We start from the raw sequence: 24,767 nt of genomic DNA on the forward strand, positions 1-24,767 counted from the left end.
TTGGTTCTGTGTAAACCGAAGTGGTATGTACTAGTACATGAACTCCGGTATATAAAAGCCAATCAATAAATAAATAAATACTTTCATTCTCATGTATGGAAGAATAGTAATTTGGGTTAGGGTTTCATTTAATTTAATTAAAAAGAATGTATTACTCTCTCCATCTGCTTGAATGAAAAGCACCACCTAAACTCTAAAGCATATTTTGATTTTAGTGAAAATTGAGCATTGAGTGTAACTGGCAAAGAGATAAAGAGAAAACTTGTCAAGTTCTCAGATTAGGTTAGGGCAGAAAACAGAATCTCGGCCTTGCTGCTGAAACTGGGCTGCTTTGAACACACTGGAGGAGTTGCGAACACCCTACCTGTGCTGGGCCAAGTTAGTAGTCACTAACACAGTTTTGACTTCCTCCACGCCACTGCTGTCAATAGCATTGTCCGGTGTGGTAACCACAACCACTTCCTCCACATGGACACTGACATCAGGAGTTGCCATAGTAAGCCAGCAGTACACAGCTCTGGATCTGGGGAACTGGTTTCCTGTGGGATCCGGAAAGAGATGAGAGGTTAAAGAAGGAAACACTCCTTCAGAGCCTTACAAAAGTCATTCCCCTGGATAGCTGAGAGCTGCATAGAGTGCACATTCTCCTTGCTTGGTTTCTGTTAATTCATACTTCCCACCTTTCCAATGTGGTCAGGAAGGTCAATTTCAATGAAAACAGTGATCATGACTTAGCTAGTTCATGAAATGCTTTCGACTGAGTTGTAATTTTGACAGGTCAGAGAGTAAAGGAAAATTGGTTCTTACCTGCTAATTTTCATTCCTGTACTACCACGGATCATCCCATACTGCTGGGTTATGCCTCCCTTCCAGCAGATGGAGACAGAGAAAAACTTGAAGGGCACCCCCTGTAAGTATGGTGCACCACCTGCAGCCCCCTTCAGTATAAACAGTATCAAAGCAGAAATTAAATTCTAACAGGTAACCATAATCCAAATTTATTGGCTAAATCAAATCTATGACCAATAACTATGTACAGATTAAGAGCACTGTGAAGTCTTCGTTCTGATATAGTCTGTCAGTAAAATGGAAAATTTTGAGCGAATTTGAAAAAAAAAAAAATTTAAATAACTACTCTGGGCGGACGTCTGGGCTGATCCGTTGTACCACAGGAACGAAAATTAGCAGGCAAGAACCAATTTTCCTTTCCCTCTACGTATCTGGATCAGCCCAGACTGCTGGGATGTACCCAAGCTGCCTTACACAGGGTGGGACCTAGAAAGCCCCGCTCGAAGCACACCGCTTCCGAAACTCTCGGAGTCAGGAGTCTGAACATCTAAATGGTAATGCCGAGCAAAAGTATGCAAAGACTTTTAAGTCGCCGCTCTACAGATCTCCTAGGCAGAAACAAACTGACTTTCTGCCCAGGACGCAGCTGAGACCGAAGGCAAATGAGCCTTAAGACCCTATGGAACCGTCCGTCCATGACATATACGTCAAAGCAATAGCCTCCTTCAACCATCGGGCAATGGTGGCCTTGGAAGCCTTATGCCCTTTCTTAGGACCGCTCCACAAAACAAAAAGATGATCAGACAAAAAAAATTCGTTAGTGACCTCCAAGTAATGCAGAAGTATCCGCCTAACATCCAACCTCCTCAATTCGCATGCATGCGGAGAATCTTGATCCAAATCCGGAAAAGCAGGCAACTCAACCAACTGGTTCACGTGAAAAGCCGATATAATCTTTGGAAGAAAGGATGGCACCGTTCGCAGAGAAACACCAGAATCCGAGAACCTAAGAAAAGGTTCAAGACAAGATAGTGCCTGAATCTCAGAAACTCTCCAAGCCGAGCACATAGCTACCAAAAACACCGTTTTGAGTGTAAGGTCCTTTAAGGTAACGCGCTTGAGCAGTTCAAAAGGGAGGTTCACACAACGTCTGAATGACCAAATTCAAACTCCAAGATGGACAAACAGCCCGAAAGGGAGGATCCAAGTGCTTAGCTCCTCTAAGAAAACGCACCACATCAGGATGAGCCGCTATGTACACTCCTTCCACCTTTCCTCGTAAACAGCCTAAAGCCGCCACTTGCACCCTTAGAGAACTGAAAGCCAACCCCTTAGCCAAACCTTCTTGTAAGAAGGCTAGGATGTGGACTATCAAGGCGTACCTAGGGGAAACTTTCGATCTACTGCACCAAGAGTCAAAAACTTTCCAGACCTGGACATACGCAAGAGAGGTTAATGTTTTGCGAGCCTGCAAAAGAGTGGAAATTACCATACCTGGATAACCCTTCTTCCTCAATTGCCGCTGCTCATAAGCCAAGCCGCTAGACAAAAGTGATCCACCTGGTCGAAAAATACTGGACCTTGCCTCAGGAGATTTGGAAGATGATCCAGACGGAATAGGCCGTCCACCGCAAAGTGGGCCTCTATTCTTCTTAAAACCTTGCCCACTAGGGGCCAAGGAGGAAAAACAGAGCAGAATGTCATGGGGCCACGGAAGGACCAGAGCATCTACTCCTTCCGCCCCGTGCTCTCTTCTGCGACTGAAGAAGTGAGGCGCCTTGGCATTCATCCAAATCGCCATTAAATCCAAGTGGGGAATCCCCCACTGATGAGTCAACAACTTGAATGCCTCGTCGGACAGCTCCCACTCTCAGGCATCCAGATGCTGACGGCTCAGAAAATCTGCCTGAACATTGTCTACCCCAGCAATGTGAGAAGCCACTTGCCTGGTCAGATTTCTTTCAGCCCAGACCATGAGCTCGTCCGCCTCCAATGCCACAGGACATCTTTTCGTTCCTCCTTGCCGGTTGATGTAGGCCACCGTCGTCGCGTTGTCGGATAATACTCTCACCGACTGATGACGGATGAGAGGAAGGAACTTCTGCAAGGCCAATCGTACTGCTCGTGTTTCAGACGATTGATGACCATTGCGCCGTGTCCATTGGCCTTGCACTGCTTGAGATTGGAAAACTGCCCCCCAACCGGAAAGACTGGCGTCTGTCATGACAATGACCCACTGAAGGACTTCCAGCTCTACTCCCCGAGACAGGTGTTTGGGTATCAACCACCAAGCAAGGCTGGACCTGGTGGGCTCCTGGAGCGGTAAGGGAATCTGGAACTCCTCTGATTTGGGATCCCAACGTGAGAGCAAGGCCCTCTGCAATGGTCTCATATGAGCGAAAGCCCAAGGAACCAATTCCAGTATAGACGGCATAAAACCAAGCACCTGCAAGTAATCCCATACCTTGGGAAGCGGCAGAGCCAAGAGATGATGAACTTTATTTTTATTTATTTATTTAACATATTTTATATACCGACAACCGTTTGCACATCGTATCGGTGTACAGTGAAACTCAAAAACAGGTAGGCAGGAGCCTTTACATGGAACGTTAAATATAAAATTTGAATTAAAAAGGTATAACTGGAGGATTTACATGAAACAAAATGGATTTACAGGAAGCAAAAAGGTAGGCAGGACAATTCCTAGAGCAGTATCTATAAAATTAGAGAAAGGTATTTCATACAGAAAAAACAGGTTTTATAATAGTTATGAACTATATGTACAGGATATTTACAAAAGAAGTCAAATAGTCTTGTGGAAAAAAGATTTATACATTATATGGATGGGGTAGCAGGAGGGTAGGCTTGCTGGAAGAGCAGAGTTTTTAGGTTTTTTTTTTTAATTTTGGGGTGGATGTTTCCATGCGGAGATCTGGAGGGAGAGAGTTCCAGAGAGTGGGGGCGGCGAGGGAGAAAGCTCTATTCATAGTATATTTTAGCTTGTAGGGTTTGATGGAGGGGGAGCGGAGTGTTCCTTGTAGGGCGGGACGTGTGGATCTGGTGGATGTGCGAGGGAGGAGTGGGGGGCAGAGCCAGTTGTAGTTTTCATTGGCGATACTTTTGTGAATCAGGGAAAGAGTTTTGAACAGGATACGAGACATCAGCTTGTCTATCTGTTCTTGCATAAGGAAGACCTTCCCGATCCGAGTATCGAACCACGCCCCCAAAAAATCCAGGACCTGGGTAGGACACAACTGGTTCTTGGTTGGACTGATGATCCAGCCCAGAGAGTGAAGGGTCTGCACCACTTTAGCCACCGCCGCCTTGCATAGTTCCTCTGATTTCGCTCGAATGAGCCAATTGTCCAAGTAAGGATGGACCAGGATCCCCTCCCGTCGGAGAGCCGCTGCCACCACCACCATCACCTTGGTAAAGGTGCAGGAGCGGTAGCCAGCCCGAAGGGAAGGGCCTGAAACTGGTAAAGTTTGCCGAGGATCATGAAACCATAGATACCGCTGATGGTCCTTCCGAATTGCTATGTGTAGGTACGCCTCCATCAGATCGAGGGAAGCTAAAACCTCTCCTCCTCTGACGGAGGTGATTACGGACCATAGAGTTTCCATGTGAAAGTGGGGCACTCGAAGAACTCTGTTGACCTTCTTCAGGTCCAAAATCGGACGTAAGGACATTTCCTTCTTGGGAACCACAAAATAAATTGAATATCTGCTGGTTCTTTGCTTACCCAAAGGAACCGGAATCACCGCTCCTAGGTCTATAAACCGAGAAAGTGTTTGATCCACCTGGTGTCGTTTCCCTAAGGACCCGCAGGGAGACACACCAGAAACAAATTGCGCAATGGATGAGCAAAATCTAACCATGTTCTATGATGCTTAGAACCCAGTTGCCCTATGTGATTTTGACCCACTCCTCGTAAAACAGGGACAGCCGTCCCCCGACCATCAGAACAAAGGTGTGGGTCGGCCCTATTTCATTGGGATGATTTAGTTCCTGCTGCACCTGGAACGCCGCCATCTCGGGGAGGCCTATGGCCGCGAAAGGAATGGGACCAAGACTGAGACCTCCCGGATGGCTGCCTCTGGCCAAAAGCAGCTGGCTTAGACTGGCGAAAATGGCGCTGGCCTCTAAAACGAGAACGGGAAGGACCGAAACCTCTGGAGGCCTGAGGCCTATCCTGAGGGAGCTTGTACACCTTCTTATCCCCCAAGGATTTAATAAGCTGCTCCAAATCATCCACAAAAAGGAATTTTCCCCTAAAAGGAAAAGCTCACAACTGCGACTTGGATGAAACATCCGCCGACCAATTACGTAACCACAAAAGTCTATGGGCCGACACCGCAGAAGCCATAGTGCGTGAAGACGTACGTAGGAGATTATACAAAGCATCAGCTCCATACGCCACTGCCACCTACAAACGATTAGCCTGCTCCGCCTCTTCCAGGGAAAATTCCCTGGCATTCAGGAGCTGTTGCACCCACTGGAGACTCGCATGTTGCATCAAACTACTACAAATGGTAGCCCTAACCGCAAGGGCCAACACCTCAAAGATTCTTTTGAGAAGAACCTCAAGCTTATGATCCTGGGGATCCTCTCCCGGAGGCTGGGGGGGGGGGGAAGAGGTTGGAGCCTCCAACGTGCACCCAGGGACAGCTAACTTAACAATGCTGAAAGAAAAAAAGTATAGAAACTTACCCCAAATGCACAGAGAGGAAACATCTGAAAACTGTCCCTGACATGTTCTGTCTGAAAGCTTAGAGATGAAAGTAGATTAAAGAAAGATCAATAAGTTTTTATTTTTTTTAAGTTGATCCACACAGGAAGTAGAAAACCAATGAAGAAAGTGAAGAAAAAAGACACAAAGCCTATCCAAATATACTGGGGAACCGCAGGTGCCACCTTTCATCTGCTGGAGTCCGAGCGGAGGGTGCTCCAACCTATTAGGGGCCATCCTTACAGTTTTTGCTCTGACTCCATCTGCTGGAAGGGGGAGATAACCCACTGTCTGGACTGATCCGGGTACGTACAGGGAATACTGAGGATTAGTAGAGGGTGCACTACCTTATAATGAAGCATCCTTCAAAGTTCTCTCTGACTCCATCTGCTGGAAGGGGGACATAACCCACTGTCTGGACTGATCCTGGTACATACAGGGAATAACCAGTTTCGTACTCAGAATAAGGCTTTAAAGACTGAAAGTTCCCGGTTCTGTGCCAAAGGTCTGGCTTTCCATTCTGAAGTTTCCCGTTTAACTGAACAGTTGTTTGATAAAGATAACAAGCTGGCAATCCTATGGGGCCACTGTACACCTATATTCTCCTCTGATGCTGAGGATACGAGAGACAGGAAGGTAGATACCGGTACTCCCATAGACAGGGGGAGGGAGGATGTCGCCACTGTAAACTGAGGCCCTGCACTTAGGGGCTGATGCAATACAGTGTGCTTACATGAGCGCACTGTTTAACCCGCAGTCAGACGCGGGATAAATAGGCGCTAATCCACCCCTAATGCAATAGGGGGATTAGTGCCTATTTAACACACGTCCGACGCAGAGTGAATGAGATAACGCTTATCACATGCAAATGCATGTCTTCATAATGTCGGTCTTCATAACCGACAGCCGTGGCGGGTCGCGTTAGGAAGGAGGTGCTAAGGTCGCGCAAGCGACCCTAGCGCCTCCTTCCTAGCGCGACCCCCTAACTTCCATATTGCATGGCACCCCCCTTGCGGGCGCCATGCGTGCGTTAAAAAAGCGGGCGCTGAAAAGTCAGCACCCGCTTTCAGCACACAAAATTGCATCGGCCCCAGTATCAGGAGCCCTCACCAGCTTTTAAAGCTCAGTCAGTGAAGTTTCATGGTATTTGCTTTCTATGTAAATGGAAAGGTTGTAAAACCAGGAATTGTTACAGTACAGGCTCCCAATTTCTCATTCATAAGAACATGCCATACTGGGTCAGACCAAGGGTCCATCAAGCCCAGCATCCTGTTTCCAACAGTGGCCAATCCAGGCCATAAGAACCTGGCAAGTACCCAAAACCTAAGTCTATTCCATGTTACCATTGCTAATGGCAGTGGCTATTCTCTAAGTGAACTTAATAGCAAGTATTGGACTTCTCCTCCAAGAACTTATCCAATCCTTTTTTAAACACAGCTATACTAACTGCACTAACCACATCCTCTGGCAACAAATTCCAGAGTTTAATTGTGCGTTGAGTAAAAAAGAACTTTCTCCGATTAGTTTTAAATGTGCCCCATGCTAACTTCATGGAGTGCCCCCTAGTCTTTCTACTATCCGAAAGAGTAAATAACCGATTCACATCTACCCGTTCTAGACCTCTCATGATTTTAAACACCTCTATCATATCCCCCCCTCAGTCGTCTCTTCTCCAAGCTGAAAAGTCCTAACCTCTTTAGTCTTTCCTCATAGGGGAGCTGTTCCATTTCCCTTATCATTTTGGTAGCCCTTCTCTGTACCTTCTCCATCGCAATTATATCTTTTTTGAGATGCGGCGACCAAAATTGTACACAGTATTCAAGGTGCGGTCTCACCATAGAGCGATACAGAGGCATTATGACATTTTCCGTTTTATTCATCATTCCTTTTCTAATATTTCCCAACATTCTGTTTGCTTTTTTGACTGCCGCAGCACACTGCACCGACGATTTCAATGTGTTATCCACTATGACACCTAGATCTCTTTCTTGGGTTGTAGCACCTAATATGGAACCCAACATTGTGTAATTATAGCATGGGTTATTTTTCCCTATATGCATCACCTTGCACTTATCCACATTAAATTTCATCTGCCATTTGGATGCCCAATTTTCCAGTCTCACAAGGTCTTCCTGCAATTTATCACAATCTGCTTGTGATTTAACTACTCTGAACAATTTTGTGTCATCTGCAAATTTGATTATCTCACTCGCCGTATTTCTTTCCAGATCATTTATAAATATATTGAACAGTAAGGGTCACAATACAGATCCCTGAGGCACTCCACTGTCCACTCCCTTCCACTGAGAAAATTGCCCATTCAATCCTACTCTCTGTTTCCTGTCTTTTAGCCATTTTGCAATCCACGAAAGGACATCGCCACCTATCCCATGACTTTTACTTTTCCTAGAAGCCTCTCATGAGGAACTTTGTCAAACGCCTTCTGAAAATCCAAGTATACTATATCTACCGGTTCACCTTTATCCACATGTTTATTAACTCCTTCAAAAAAGTGAAGCAGATTTGTGAGGCAAGACTTGCCCTGGGTAAAGCCATGCTGACTTTGTTCCATTAAACCATCTTCCATATTACATTGTCTCCAGCAGTTATTATTTCGAGTTGGATAAATCTTATGTGGTTTAGCTGGTGAGGGATACCTTCTACATACAAGCTTATAATTGGTTTCAATAATGTTAGCTGAAATAGAACTTTTGGCAATATTCATATAACAACGGATCCATTGATGCTCGGTCCACATATGCCCCCAGTTCAGCTCCCACTTCCTTCTGATACGGTACTGGAAGCCCGACCCCAACCAGTCATAGACCTTAGAGATAAGATCTTTAATCACAGTGTGTGTAAGACACATCTCTTCAAACTCAGTCAGCTCTCTAGACACCTGATGACGTAAAGACCCATCAATAAGGCAGTGTTGCAACTGAATAAAAATATTCAGAATCAGGTAGGTTATACTGTAATTGTATATAGGAGAAAGCAAGTATCTTAAAATTATCAATTAGCTGCCCACAACACCAGATATCTCTTTGGGACGATCTGCTAAATATATTTTCCAATTTGATCATCATGTGCCCCCCTTTATATAGGCCCAGCGGTAACAGTGGGGACAAAGATTCATGTCTCGTCAGGGCAGATCTCCATCTTTTCCATAATTTTAACGTTAAACCAGTAAAAGGATTTAGAACTCGATGATAACCTCCTTGCGGAAGTAGACCCCATAGTCTAACATAAAGGGACTCATCCTGTTACGATCCAGTCCACGAACCCCATCCCGCGGACAGGCCCTCACCTTTTCCAGCCACCACTGCCACCTTCCTTGCGGCCTTGGAGCTGCTGCCGATGCTCCCCTGACTTCACGGCCTTGCCGCTCCAGGATGCTGCCGCCGCCCTCGGGCTGATGAGGGCCGCCAACATTATCCTTCACGGCTGGGAGCCGCGCCACCGACTCCACATTCAGCGGGGATTCCCTCCTTCTACGCAGCCCAAGCGCCGCCATCGGGATTCCTCTTCATGGCAGGAGCCACCTCCGGCCTGCTCTCTCCTCCTCCATGCAGCAGAATGCCGGCACAGGCCTCAGCTCCACCCTCTAGCCTCCAGGGTCCTTGTAGGTGCGGGTGTGCGCCTCTCCTCACCTTTCAAAGGGCCTAAGCAGAAAATACTCTTTAGCCCCACCGGATGATATCCTCAGGGCTCTTCCTGGACTTGCCTTATATAAAGGCCCTGCTTCAGTTCCTTAGGCCTTCGAATTAAGTTACATCTGCTCCATGGACACTCTCTGACTTCTCCAGCTCCATGGAATTCCATCGTGTTCCATCTTGCTGCTCCTGGCCAGATGACTTCCTGTTCCATGTTCTGCGTGTTCCTTATGTCTCCGCCCGATGTTCCAGGTCTCGTCCCTCGTGGGATCCCCTTCGTGGTATGTTCCAGTCCTCGGCTTCTCTTCCTGAAGCCCTTGAGTTCCTCGTCTGTGTCCAGATGCCCACTTGTCAGCCTGTCCAGATGTCCACTCGTCCAGATGCCCTTGCGTTCGGAGGTACCATTCTCTTGTGTACCATCCTCCTTCGTTCCTTATCTCGATCCTGAAGAATCCGCAGGCAGCCTTGCCGTCCACTGGACTCCATAAGAACATAAGAAAATGCCACACTGGGTCAGACCAAGGATCCATCAAGCCCAGCATCCTGTTTCCAACAGTGGCCAATCCAGGCCATAAGAACCTGGCAAGTACCCAAAAACTAAGTCTATTCCATGTAACCATTGCTAATGGCAGTGGCTATTCTCTAAGTGAACTTAATAGCAGGTAATGGACTTCTCCTCCAAGAACTTATCCAATCCTTTTTTAAACACAGCTATACTAACTGCACTAACCACATCCTCTGGCAACAAATTCCAGAGTTTAATTGTGCGTTGAGTAAAAAAGAACTTTCTCCGATTAGTTTTAAATGTGCCACATGCTAACTTCATGGAGTGCCCCCTAGTCTTTCTACTATCCGAAAGAGTAAATAACCGATTCACATCTACCCGTTCTAGACCTCTCATGATTTTAAACACCTCTATCATATCCCCCCTCAGTCGTCTCTTCTCCAAGCTGAAAAGTCCTAACCTCTTTAGTCTTTCCTCATAGGGGAGTTGTTCCATTCCCCTTATCATTTTGGTAGCCCTTCTCTGTACCTTCTCCATCGCAATTATATCTTTTTTGAGATGCGGCGACCAGAATTGTACACAATATTCAAGGTGCGGTCTCACCATGGAGCGATACAGAGGCATTATGACATTTTCCGTTTTATTCACCATTCCCTTTCTAATAATTCCCAACATTCTGTTTGCTTTTTTGACTGCCGCAGCACACTGTACCGACGATTTCAATGTGTTATCCACTATGACACCTAGATCTCTTTCATGGGTTGTAGCACCTAATATGGAACCCAACATTGTGTAATTATAGCATGGGTTATTTTTCCCTATATGCATCACCTTGCACTTATCCACATTAAATTTCATCTGCCATTTGGATGCCCAATTTTCCAGTCTCACAAGGTCTTCCTGCAATTTATCACAATCTGCTTGTGATTTAACTACTCTGAATAATTTTGTGTCATCTGCAAATTTGATTATCTCACTCGTCGTATTTCTTTCCAGATCATTTATAAATATACAAGCCGTTAAGCCCGTTAAAACGGGCTACATCCCTCTGTCTCTCACCTCCCCCTCTTTCTCTCTCCCCTCACTCTTCACCACCCCCTCCCTCACCCACTCCTCCCCACCCTCCCTCTCCTATCACTCAGTCCCTCCCTCCCACTCAGTCTCACTCACTCCCCCCTCTCTCCCTCCCTCTCACTCAGTCCCACTCACTCTCACTCAGTTCCCACTCCCTCCGTCCTCTCCCTCAGTCCCACTCCCTCCCTCCCACTCCCTCCCCTCACTCAATCCTCCCTCCCACTCAGTCACTCCCTCCCCCTACCCTCCCTCACTCACTCAGTCCCCCTCCCTCCCTCTCTCTCCCAGTCCCACTCCCTCCCTCAGTCCCCCCTCTCCCTCTCACTCAGTCCCATTCCCTCCCCCTCACTCAGTCCCACTCCCTCCCCCTCACTCAATCCCTCCCTCCCACTCAGTCCCTCCCTCTCACTCTCTCTCTCCGTCCCTCCCTCCCACTCAGTCCGTCCCTCCCTCTCTCTCTCTTCTCCCTCCCTCGCTACCGCCCGCTACCACCGCCGTCGCTACCGCCGCCGCTCGCTACCGCCGTCGCCGCCCGCTACCGCCGTCCGCTGCCGGTACCGCCGCCGCCCGCTGCTGCCACTGGACGCCGCCATTTTTTTTTCTTTCTGAAGCTGCCTCAGAGCGACGTGCTCGCCCGCACATGCGCGGTAGAGCTGGTCTCTACTGCGCATTTGCGGGCCGTCGGTCACAGGCCATTTATAAGGTAGATTGAAAAGTAAGGGTCCCAATACAGATCCCTGAGGCACTCCACTGTCCACTCCCTTCCACTGAGAAAATTGCCCATTTAATCCTACTCTCTGTTTCCTGTCTTTTAGCCAGTTTGCAATCCACGAAAGGACATCGCCACCTATCCCATGACTTTTTACTTTTCCTAGAAGCCTCTCATGAGGAACTTTGTCAAATGCCTTCTGAAAATCCAAGTATACTATATCTACCGGTTCACCTTTATCCAGATGTTTATTAACTCCTTCAAAAAAGTGAAGCAGATTTATGAGGCAAGACTTGCCCTGGGTAAAGCCATGCTGACTTTGTTCCATTAAACCATGTCTTTCTATATGTTCTGTGATTTTGATGTTTAGAACACTTTCCACTATTTTTCCTGGCACTGAAGTCAGGCTAACCGGTCTGTAGTTTCCCGGATCGCCCTTTTTAAATATTGGGGTTTCCTTGGAGCCCTTTTTAAATATTGGGGTTACATTTGCTATCCTCCAGTCTTCAGGTACAATGGATGATTTTAATGATAAGTTACAAATTTTTACTAATAGGTCTGAAATTTCATTTTTTAGTTCCTTCAGAACTCTGGGGTGTATACCATCCGGTCCAGGTGATTTACTACTCTTCAGTTTGTCAATCAGGCCTACCACATCTTCTAGGTTCACCGTGATTTGATTCAGTCCAACTGAATCATTACCCATGAAAACCTTCTCCATTACGAGTACCTCCCCAACATCCTCTTCAGTAAACACCGAAGCAAAGAAATCATTTAATCTTTCCGCGATGGCCTTATCTTCTCTAAGTGCCCCTTTAACCCCTCGATCATCTAACGGTCCAACTGACTCCCTCCCAGGCTTTCTGCTTCGGATATATTTAAAAAAGTTTTTTCTGTGAGTTTTTGCCTCTACAGCCAACTTCTTTTCAAATTCTCTCTTAGCCATCTCCGTCTCCAGCCATCCTTCGTGGGAGTAAATCCGTCTCTTCCATGTCCGTCTTCGGGTGACTGGAGTCTCCTTCCAGCTGGACTTCTCCCAAGCACTGTATGGATCCTCTTCTCCGTCCTGTGCATGTTCCACTCTCCATGTGGTCCGTGACCAGCCTTCCAGGGTGTGTAGGATGCGCAGCGGGACAGGCTGGTCCGTGACCAGTCCACGTTGGGCTGTGTAGGGCGCCCTGAGGGACAATGCCGTCCAAGTCTCCAAGAGTCTCGTCTCGTCCAAGTCTCCAAGAGTCCTTGTCTTCTCTATGTACTCTGACTCTTCTCTTTTTCTAGGATCCAGAGTCTCCTGTTCCAGTTCCTTTTCTCTTTATTCCCAGCCCTCTGCCTCTGTCTGACTTCACTGGTGCGTGTTAGCTCAGCAGGGGCCTGACCCTGTTTCATCCCAGCTCCTGTGTACTTGCTCTGCCCATGCCTGCACTTGCTCACCTCCCTTGGGGCATGTCTTGGGGCTCCTCCCTGAGTCACCCATGGGCCTATGGCTCACTCTCTCCCAGGAACAGACGATCACGCCTCTGTGTCCCTTCTCAGGGCCCATAGGGCGCATTCGTAACACATCCTTGAATTCTGCTTGCTCGATGCTTATCCACTGTTTCTTATAAACTCGGGATGTCCAATCATATACAGCTCTCATTTGGGCCGCAATATATTGCGAAAACTTGGGGACTGCCAGATCCCCCAAATGCTTAGGCCAAAATAATACCTTTCTAGCCACCCTAGGAGGGCATCTCCGTCAGATATAATGAAAAACTTCTGTGTGTGCCATTAACGGGACATAATTTAATCTAAATAACTATGACCAGTTAGGTCTCGGCTGAATTCCCAAATAATGAATACTGTGGGACGCCCATTTAAAGGGAAAATGCGCCTGTAATCTGAGCGCCTGTTCGTCAGATAGAGACATTTAGGATCTCTGAGTTGAACATATTTATACTTTGAAGCCCAAAATGGCACTAAATCTCTGAAGTTCCTGCACTAATACGGGTAATGACAACTGCGGATGGGCCACAGAAAACAGGATATCATCTGCAAATAAAGAAATTTTAAATTGGGAGTCACCCACACAAATACCCTTAATGTCCCTCATTAGTTCATATCATGGACGCCAGGGGCTCCATAAACAGAGCAAAAAGTAGAGGTGAGAGTGGGCATCCCTGTCGTGTGCCCCTACCCAGCTCAAAAATACTAGAATATGAGCCATTGACCTTGATACAGGCCTTAGGGGAAGCATACATAGCTCTCAGCCAAGTTTGGAAATTCTCCCCCAAGCTTACTTTTTGTAAAACATTAAACAAAAACCCCCAGTGGACCTGATTGAAAGCCTTTTCTGCATCTACGGCCAGTAAGACCGAAGGAGTCTTACTCTTACGGGCAATCCACATTAAATTCACTATTTGCGAATGTTATCATCTGTCTGTCTACCGTGAATGAATCCAGATTGATCTTTATGGACCACGGATGGTAGCACTTTATTCAATATGCTAGCCAAAATTTTTGCTAGTATTTTTAGGTGAAGGTTCAATAATGATATAGGTCTGTAAGAGCTACAGAGAGATTTAACCTTGCCGGGCTTCGACAGCACAGTGATTCCTGCCAAATCCATTGAAGGCAGTAGAGCCAGATTGATTACAAATCATTATATACTCTTTTCAAGTAAGGTATGAGTAAATCACTGTTCTTCTTATAAAAAAAAAAAAAAATCCAGAGAATCCATCCAACCCTGGGGCTTTGTTAGGTTTAAGAGAAGGTATGGCATTAAATATCTCCCCCTGGGTCACCAACCCATCTAATGATAGCAACTGCTCTTCTGATAAAACTAGCAGTGAAATCCCCATCAAATACCTATCAATATCAGTATCTAAGGTGGGGTGATCATTAGAGTGCAACTCCTTATAAAACCGTACAGCTCTGTCCCTTATACTAGCATTATCCATTACATACGTATGTCCCTTTTGTGTCTTTAATCTTTAGAACAAGGCTCTGTGAAATCTGCCGCTTCAATTGGCGAGCCAGAACTTTACCTGGCTTGTTCCCCTCTGCAAAACAGAGCTGTTTCGTTTTGTCTAATTGATACTGAATATCTCCGTAAAGGAGAGCTTGGAGCTGTTGCCTTTTTTATCCAGCTCACGAAGGGTTTTGTACCCTCCATACATTTTATGCATCTGCTCCAATTGACCTGTATCCCGCATTAGCTCCACTCACGTTTGCTGTAATTGGTTTTTATGTACCGTTGCTCGAGATATCAACTTCCCCCATATAACTGCTTTAAAGCAGGCCCATCAAGTACCGGATGAGACTGCACCATCATCATTCAAACAAAAATATTCTTTCATGTCTTCCCGAATAGCCTCGCTTATTATTTTATCTGAAAGCAGCGCGTTATTCAATCTCCAATAATTTATCCCTTGCTTCTCTATTTTTAGGCAGTAAGACCCCAATACAGGGGCATGGTCTGTCCATGTAAAGGAGCCTATATTTACACTCCCGCAGCTTTGCACCCATAATTTACTACCTAACCACATATCAATCCGGGAGAAAGTCCCGTGTACCCTGGAGTAGAATGTAAAATCTTTCTTAGTGGGATGCTTAAAAGGCCATATATCTTGCAGGCCCGAGGTATCCATAAGGGCCTTTAAGTGTATCCTATGCATTTTTAAGCCACCCCTTACAGCAAATCTATTGTCATATGGGGGTTCATATTCAAATTAAAATCCCCACCCAACAAAACCTGTCCTTATATAAAATCACTTGTGGAATGTTCGAGTTGTATAAACATTCTCCCTGATTAACACTGGGGGCATAGATGTTAATTAATGTCACTAGTACCGTGTCCAATTGAACCACCAAAGCTAAATATCGCCCTCTTTTGTCCCTTTTACAGGCCATAACTTCAACTCTTAGATCCTTAGAGAAAAGAATACCCACTCCTCCCTTTTTCTTTTCCTCCAAATTCGAGGCTAAAAATATCTGTGGATAATTCTTATCCCGAAGTAAATGTTCATCTTTCCTAAGTAGGTGTGTTTCTTCTACAAAGAAAATGGAAACCCGAAGCGCTTTAGCTTCATTAAATAATAGCTGCCGCTTGCGAGGTATGCTAAGACCTTAACACTGAGGGATACTATAGTTGTCTCAGCCATTGGAAATATAGACTGAAAAGTACCCCGTTAATCCTATTATCCAACTTTCAGCCATGCATGTTCCAAAACAAAATTTCGTTTCACATTATCATTTTCTCCTAATTACTTCCCCCCCTCCCAAAACACAGGCATTAGTGAGGACTTCCGCCTCACCACATCAAAGAGGAATGGCACCTCTCCGCTCGGCCATACAGTAGCTATTCATATTTATTTATTTAAAAGTATTTATATACCGCTTTTTAAAATAAAATTGTCAAAACGGTTTACAAGTTAAAATAAAGTAAAAATAAAATATAACTAAAATAAACATAAAATACATAAATTTAGCTAAGTAGCTAGATAATTGCTAGCTAAAAAGAAATTATTAATTAAAAAAAAAATAATAATAATAATGGTAACATGCCATGGGTAATCAGAATTGGGAAGGTAAAAGGGATGAAGGGGGGGGGGGGGTGGCAAATTATCGGATTGAAATATCCTAAGAAAAAAGCAGATGGAATGATTGGGTGGAAGTTGAGGTAATATGTGTCTGATGGGTGAAATTTGAGGAGATGAGAACTTCATTTTTGATCGGGGAAATGCTTAGATGAGTATTAAATGCATGTTGAAAAAAGAATGTTTTTAAAGCTTTTTTGAAATGATAAGGATTTGATATTAAACGAAGAGGGTTGGGTAAAGAGTTCCAGAGAGATGGTCCTGCTACTGAAAAAGCTCTTTTCCTGGTAATGTCTAATCTAGCCTGTCGTGGTGATGGAATGTCTAAGAGATTTTGAGTAAGTGATCTTAAATGTCGGGTGGGTTTGTAAATGCGAAGTAAGGTGCAAAGCCAGGTGGAGGAAGAATTATAAATTAAGCTGTGAATGATTGAGAGTACTTTGTATTTTATCCTGTATTTTATGGGTAACCAGTGAAGAGAATGTAAGATAGGTGTAATGTGATTGCGAATGGAGGTACCGGATAATAAGCGAGCTGCACTATTTTGAACTAATTGTAGTGGGTGAATTGATGAATCAGATAGACCTAGATAAAGTGCATTACAATAGTCTAAACCAGAGAAAATAAGAGATTGAAGGACAGTTCTGAAATCACGATAGAAAAGAAGAGGACGAAGACGTTTCAGAAGCTGTAATTTATAGAATGATTTCTTTGTTAGAGAGGAAATTTGTTGTTTCATGGATAAGTCTGTATTTATAGTTACACCTAGATTTATGGCATGACAATTAATTGGGATGGTTGAACCATTGAAGGTAAAATGAGATGGTGGGCCTATAGAGGAATCTGTAATGGATGTTAAGTGAACTAGTTCGGTTTTTGATGGATTTAATTTTAAGCGATTATGAGATAGCCAAGAGTTAATGGTGGATAGGTAGAGTGAGACTAATGATAGAGTATCGGACCAGGAAGTTGTATAGGGGACAAGAAATTGAATGTCGTCTGCATAAATTTTGAATTGTAGGTTGAGTGAAGATAAAATATGACGAAGCTCTTTAACATTTAGGAAAAGACTAAAAACTTGGCTTTTCAAAAAAGCATTTCCAAGCCTTGAATAAAACCTCCTCTCACTAGCACTAACTCGTATGCAATAATGGAATGTAAACACGAATCAACCAACCTCAAACCCTCTCTCACTAATTCCTGCTGAATATTTATCATACTATTACCATTCACAACTGTCATATTTATTCATTTGATTACCTATGTACCGTTTCATAGTCTTATTTTTTCACTTGCTATTCTAATGTATCAATAGGCTGAAATGTAAATATTGTGCTGTTCAATTTCTCCCCTTCCATCCCAAGTTTATTTTCCTTGTTTTTTGTAACTTTCCCTCTCCCTTTTTCTGATTCACTGTATTTAAAGTTCAAGGTTCTTATTGAAAATATTGTTTTTTACGTTACGTTATGCTTTACACTCCTTGTTATTTGTAAACCGGGTTGATGTGATGCCTATCATGAAACTCGGTATAACAAAAACAATAAATAAATAAATAAATAAATAAATAAATAAGATATATATTGAATAGTATGGGAGATAGTGATGATCCTTGGGGAACGCCGGATGGAATTGTGTAGGGAGTGGAGGATTGATATAAAGTGGTATATCAGCATGCAACTCAAATTCACCACCCCCTCCCCTGCCCCAGAAACAAATCAAATCTTATATAAAAAGGGCTCTCTTGATACACAATAAAGTCCAAACCGGTATGAGAAAAACTGTAGTTAAATGCAATAACATAGAACCCCAAATATGGCCCCAAAAGCCAACCAATCCCAAAGTAAGGGTTCTCAGAAATAAAATAGAAAAACCACATAGTCTCCTGTTGATCTCAGGTGTTGACGCCCAACACAGAGGAGTCGCTTCCTGAATTTCTTCTCAGCTTTTTACCGCCTTTACCGACCCTTTGCCAGCATGTAGCTTCCTTTTGCGATGAAGGTTGTTCCGGTTCCTTATTCGGTTTTACTTCAATGCCTTGTAGTCTATGAAACTTCTCCACTGTCTCCAGGGACCTCACAACACAAGAATGGCACTGATGTTAAAAGAAAGTCCAAATGGATAAAGCCATTTGTATCTGATGTTTTCGGCCCTCAGTGAATCTGTAATATATTTCATGGCTTTACTCCGCTGCAGTGTTATAGCGAGAGATCGTTGTATACTTGTATTTTTGCATCTTTCCAAGATAAATTTCCCATGGTTCTTGCTTTTTGCATTATTGATCCCTGCACAGGATAATTATGTAGGCAGGCTATTATATCCCTAGGTTGGTTGTTTCTGGGCCTCCCCAGAGATCGATGAGCTCGGTCTCCTGTGCCCTCTTTATGAAAAGGTTCAGATGAGTCGAAGTTCAATATAGCCTGAACCAGATTAACATAACTGGTATCCCCTCTTCTTCAGGTACTCCTTGAAAACAAAGGTTATTTCTTCTGTTTCTATTTCCTAAATCCTCTAATTCAGAGGACATGTCTTCAGTTGTTTGTTTTAGTAGCTGTACCTCCTTAGATTGCTGCGTCATCACAGTGGCCTGCTCCAGTTCATGTACACAATCCCCTTTATCTTCCACCTCCTTGCCCAATTCTCCGACCGCATCATGTATTTCTTTCTTAATGGCTACTATGTCCATTTTAATGTCTTTAAACCAGGCTAATAATTCTTTACGTATTGGGCAAATCTCCCCGCCAGAATCCGAAGCAGCCTCGAGAGCCCCTAGATTTTCAAATGCGCTCGCTTCCTCGCCATTCGAGACGGGTAGTTTAGTTTGCACAGCATTGCCAGGGTAGGAGAAGTCGGCCAGATCAACTGTTCTCCGCCGTGTCGCCATCTTTTACCCAGCTCTTTTGGGTCCAAAGTAAGTGCCGGAGGGGATTCTTCTGCTTATTAATCCATTTTATATTACTGCCACGAAGAGCTAAAGATTCATGTGGACATCTGCAAGGGCTGACGTCACTTCCTCCATTTCTCCGATTCATTTTAAATGTGCCACATGCTAACTTCATGGAGTGCCCCCTAGTCTTTCTATTATCCGAAAGAGTAAATAACCAATTCACATCTACCCGTTCTAGACCTCTCATGATTTTAAACATCTCTATCATATCCCCCCTCAGCCGTCTCTTCTCCAAGCTGAAAAGTCCTAACCTCTTTAGTCTTTCCTCATAGGGGAGCTGTTCCATCCCCTTTATCATTTTGGTTGCCCTTCTCTGTACCTTCTCCATCGCAATTATATCTTTTTTTGAGATGCGGCGACCAGAACTGTACACAGTATTCAAGGTGCGGTCTCACCATTGTTTGCTTTTTTTGACTTCCGCAGCACATTGAGCAACAATTTCAATGTATTATCCACTATGATGCCTAGATCTATTTCCTGGGTGGTAGCTCCATGAGACTGGCTCTGTAGCAGCAAGAGATGATGTCAGGATAAACACGACTCCTCCTGCCACCCACCACACAACTGCCAGCCTAAGACAGGAGGAAGATGCAATGGCTGACAGTGGACCCCCATCCTGCTGGCAGCTGAAAAAAAGGCCTAGGCCCTATGGGTATGTGTGGATGACTGCCTTTGCGTGTGTGTGTGCGCAAAAGTGGGTGACTGCCTGCCTGGGTAGATGGGTGACTGCTTGTGCGTGTGTTGGAGGGGGTGACAGCCTGTGTATGTAGGTGAGAGGTTGTCTGGGTGTGGGAGACCTTGTGTGTATGTGTGTGATGGTACGGAGGATAAGATAAAGATGCAGTTCACAGGTCTCAGGAAATAGCCTGTATGCAAAGCCTTTGATACTATTTCCTATGCATGGGTCTAAGACCTTTTAACCCTAGGAGGAATAGCCTAGTGGTTAGAGCAGTGGACTATGAACCAGGAGACCAAGGTTCAAGGTTATAGCGAGAGATCGTTGTATACTTGTATTTTTGCATCTTTCCAAGATAAATTTCCCATGGTTCTTGCTTTTTGCATTATTGATCCCTGCACAGGATAATTATGTAGGCAGGCTATTATATCCCTAGGTTGGTTGTTTCTGGGCCTCCCCAGAGATCGATGAGCTCGGTCTCCTGTGCCCTCTTTATGAAAAGGTTCAGATGAGTCGAAGTTCAATATAGCCTGAACCAGATTAACATAACTGGTATCCCCTCTTCTTCAGGTACTCCTTGAAAACAAAGGTTATTTCTTCTGTTTCTATTTCCTAAATCCTCTAATTCAGAGGACATGTCTTCAGTTGTTTGTTTTAGTAGCTGTACCTCCTTAGATTGCTGCGTCATCACAGTGGCCTGCTCCAGTTCATGTACACAATCCCCTTTATCTTCCACCTCCTTGCCCAATTCTCCGACCGCATCATGTATTTCTTTCTTAATGGCTACTATGTCCATTTTAATGTCTTTAAACCAGGCTAATAATTCTTTACGTATTGGGCAAATCTCCCCGCCAGAATCCGAAGCAGCCTCGAGAGCCCCTAGATTTTCAAATGCGCTCGCTTCCTCGCCATTCGAGACGGGTAGTTTAGTTTGCACAGCATTGCCAGGGTAGGAGAAGTCGGCCAGATCAACTGTTCTCCGCCGTGTCGCCATCTTTTACCCAGCTCTTTTGGGTCCAAAGTAAGTGCCGGAGGGGATTCTTCTGCTTATTAATCCATTTTTATATTACTGCCACGAAGAGCTAAAGATTCATGTGGACATCTGCAAGGGCTGACGTCACTTCCTCCATTTTCTCCGATTCATTTTAAATGTGCCACATGCTAACTTCATGGAGTGCCCCCTAGTCTTTCTATTATCCGAAAGAGTAAATAACCAATTCACATCTACCCGTTCTAGACCTCTCATGATTTTAAACATCTCTATCATATCCCCCCTCAGCCGTCTCTTCTCCAAGCTGAAAAGTCCTAACCTCTTTAGTCTTTCCTCATAGGGGAGCTGTTCCATCCCCTTTATCATTTTGGTTGCCCTTCTCTGTACCTTCTCCATCGCAATTATATCTTTTTTTGAGATGCGGCGACCAGAACTGTACACAGTATTCAAGGTGCGGTCTCACCATTGTTTGCTTTTTTTGACTTCCGCAGCACATTGAGCAACAATTTCAATGTATTATCCACTATGATGCCTAGATCTATTTCCTGGGTGGTAGCTCCATGAGACTGGCTCTGTAGCAGCAAGAGATGATGTCAGGATAAACACGACTCCTCCTGCCACCCACCACACAACTGCCAGCCTAAGACAGGAGGAAGATGCAATGGCTGACAGTGGACCCCCATCCTGCTGGCAGCTGAAAAAAAGGCCTAGGCCCTATGGGTATGTGTGGATGACTGCCTTTGCGTGTGTGTGTGCGCAAAAGTGGGTGACTGCCTGCCTGGGTAGATGGGTGACTGCTTGTGCGTGTGTTGGAGGGGGTGACAGCCTGTGTATGTAGGTGAGAGGTTGTCTGGGTGTGGGAGACCTTGTGTGTATGTGTGTGATGGTACGGAGGATAAGATAAAGATGCAGTTCACAGGTCTCAGGAAATAGCCTGTATGCAAAGCCTTTGATACTATTTCCTATGCATGGGTCTAAGACCTTTTAACCCTAGGAGGAATAGCCTAGTGGTTAGAGCAGTGGACTATGAACCAGGAGACCAAGGTTCAAGCCCTGCTGTCGCTCCTTGTGACCTTGGGCAAGTCACTTTACCCTACATTGCCTCAGGTACAAACCGGTGTGATATCTCAATTGAGCTCGAATGTCGGTATATAAAAAAAAAGCAATAAATAAATCAAGAGATTCTATCTATAGATAAGCTAAGTAACACGCAGATATCAAGCACTGTGATGAGCAGGAATACAGAACCGGAAGTAATACCATGTAAGAACAAGGAGGGCATATTTGTAAGAAGATTGCCTGTGTTGTTTTTTTAAGAAAAAAAACAGATTGACATTCTGGTAGCAGAGGATGGTTGAGAGGAGAAAGGAAACAAGCAGTGGTAATGGCCATTAAACAGTCTGTAAAAATAAGTGGGTTAATGAGTGCAAACTTTGAGTACAATTAGTGGAATGGAGTGGGGTACTTGTGCCACAGGATTGGGTATTTTATTTATTTATTTAACATTTTTCTGTACCGTCGTTTGGTGGGAACCGTCACAACGGTTTACATTAAGGCACATAAAATGATGCTAATGTATCTTAAGTTACATAGGTGCCATTTTAGGGTCAGTAACATAGTTTGTAAATGATATTAATTGGTAAGTGTAATGAGTCATTTCCAATTCATATTTTACCAGTTTAGGTTACTAGATTACCTTTAACATTGTACTTTCACCCTTTTGCTGAGCTTTAAAAGAATGAAACATAATCTGATTAAAATTACACACATTGATTTTGGTTATGTGTTTGTTGTTCATTTGTTTGTACCTGCTTTCCCTTGAGTGCTATTCTCCTTTCTCTTTTTGGTAAGCTAGTGTAAAAAGCCAGGTTTTTAGATTTTTTCTGAAGGTTTTGTTGTTGCTTTGTAGTCTCAACTCTGTGGGCATGGTGTTCCAAAGTATGGGTCCTGCCAAGGATAGTGCTCTTTCTCTTACTTGTGTGAGTCTAGCTATTTTGACTGATGGAATAGTGAGGAGTGCTTTGTTGGCAGATCTCAGATTCCTATTTGGTACGTGTACACAAAGTGCTGTGTTCAGCCAGTCTGCTTTTTCATTGTGTATTAATTTATGTATGGTGCATAGTGTTTTGTACTGAATTCTTTGTTCAATGGGTAGCCAGTGTAATTCTGCTAGGGTATCTGTGATGTGGTCTCTTTTGCCGGTTAAAATTCTAGCAACTGTGTTTTGTAATATCTGTAGTGGTCTTAGTGACGTGTATGGTAGGCCTAGCATAAGGGCGTTACAGTAATCGGTACTAGCAAAGATCAGCGCTTGGAGTACTGATTGGAAGTTGGCGGTTGTTAGAAGAGGTTTAAGTCTTCTCAGCACCATTAGTTTGGCGTAACCTTCCTTCACTTTTAGAGATATGTGTTGTTTTAAGCTAAGTTCTGTGTCAATTATTACACCTAGGTGCCGTACTTTATCTGCAAACTCTATTTTTTGGTTGTTATTGAGTATAATTGGGTTTTGAACGATCTCTGTTCTTTATGTATAAATTCTGTTTTCTCAATATTAATTACTAGCTCCATTTGGTTTAGCAGTTGTTTGATGATATCCAGATACATATTTGCTATTTTTAATGTTTTTTCGATTGTGTCGTCAATGGGTAGTATTAACTGGATATCGTCAGCGTATATGTAATGTGTGATGCCCAGACCTGCCAGTAGGTGGCATAGGGGTAAGAGATATATGTTGAATAGTATGGCCGATAGGGTAGCAGTATGGAGTGAAGCTACTTGTGCTACAAGGGGCATCGTATCGAGTGGGCTACTTGTGCGGCGTGGGGACATTAAATGAAGAAGACGTGAGAGAACATCTTTCAACAATGGTATCTCTGTTTTGATGTTTACTTTGCTTTGATATTTACCTTCATTTTATCTTGCCTCTAGATCTTTCTTTCCTGCAATGTTTTTCCAAGACTAAATCCTTTCATGGTTCCATGGCCAGGACGGTCTTTATGCTAGGCGATTCTTTCTGCATTAACGCCAGGTTTTGGAACCTGTAAAGATCTGAGGTACTTGTAATAAACATGGGCTCCGCTACTGATCTGAGGAAAGTGATAGATGAAAATCCTCTTTAGTGTAAAGAAGTAACAAGATTTCACAAGAAATGGGTGAAATGGGCATCAGGAGCTTGCACTTTATAGTGGCCAGAGCGTGGCTCTCTTGGTGTTTCAGCACTGAAAGGATTGTTTCAAGCCATAGGGAGAAAGTAAGGTAACTAATTGTCCAAAGAAGTTAGAACACTTGCAATTCTTTGATCTCTGGTCAACGTCCTTATAAGCAGTCAGAAGGTTTATTTCCATTTCAAGAGGGCGCTTTTCTGCAGTGGGTTCCTCCCCGCTTCCCCCTCGCCAGACTGTGCATCCGCCCACCACTCAGAAGGCTCCAAAGGAAGAAGTCCCCAAACTTTATCCACACAATTAGATGAGAATCAGACCTGATTTGCACTGCAACTAATTTAAATGAAAGTGCTTCAAAACACAGGCTCATTCAGGAGGAAGTAGAAAGTGAATAAGCAGGTTTAATTAATCATAAAGAACAAACAAATTATGCCATACTGGGTCAGACCAAGGATCCATCAAGCCCAGCATCCTGTTTCCAACAGAGGCCAAACCAAGTCACAAGTACCTGGCAAGTACCCAAAACATTAAATAAATCTCAAGCTACTATTGCTTATTAATTAATAGCAGTTTATGGATTTTTCCTTTAGGAATTTATCCAAACCTTTTTTAAACCCAGTTACACTAACAGCCGTAACCACATCCTCTGGCAATGAATTCCAGAGCTTAACAGTGCAGTGAGTGAAAAAGCATTTTCTTCGATGTTTTAAATGAGCTACGTGTTAACTTCATGGACTGCCCCCTAGTCCTTCTGTTATCTGAGAGACTAAATAACTGATTTACATTAACCTGTTCTAGTCCTTTCCTGATTTTGTAGACCTTTATCATATCAATCAAACCTCTGTGGGAAGAGTAAGACCAATTATAGACAGACAAAACTTGGAGTGTTCACTACATATTAATGATCTTCAGAAAATGCTAACACCCACAGTACCGCAGCAGCATCAGGAAAGGATAGAGGG

General features: G+C 44.1%; 1 protein-coding gene across 4 annotated transcripts in view; it reads right to left on the reverse strand.

Annotated features, from left to right (window-relative positions):
• Positions 1-24,767, reverse strand: part of GMEB2 (glucocorticoid modulatory element binding protein 2) — a 109,899-nt gene that overhangs the window by 66,933 nt on the left and 18,199 nt on the right. For 2 of the 4 annotated variants that reach the window (XM_029612885.1, XM_029612884.1), the window contains exon 2: positions 365-539. In XM_029612885.1, coding sequence (XP_029468745.1) covers positions 365-495 — 131 coding nt within the window. In that variant the 5' untranslated portion in view covers positions 496-539. Of the gene's footprint in view, positions 1-364; positions 540-24,767 lie in introns of those variants that run through there. The other 2 variants (XM_029612887.1, XM_029612888.1) reach the window with 2 other exon arrangements.

Source organism: Rhinatrema bivittatum, chromosome 8 (genome assembly GCF_901001135.1).
Source record: "Rhinatrema bivittatum chromosome 8, aRhiBiv1.1, whole genome shotgun sequence".
In the NCBI taxonomy this organism is placed as follows: domain Eukaryota; kingdom Metazoa; phylum Chordata; class Amphibia; order Gymnophiona; family Rhinatrematidae; genus Rhinatrema; species Rhinatrema bivittatum.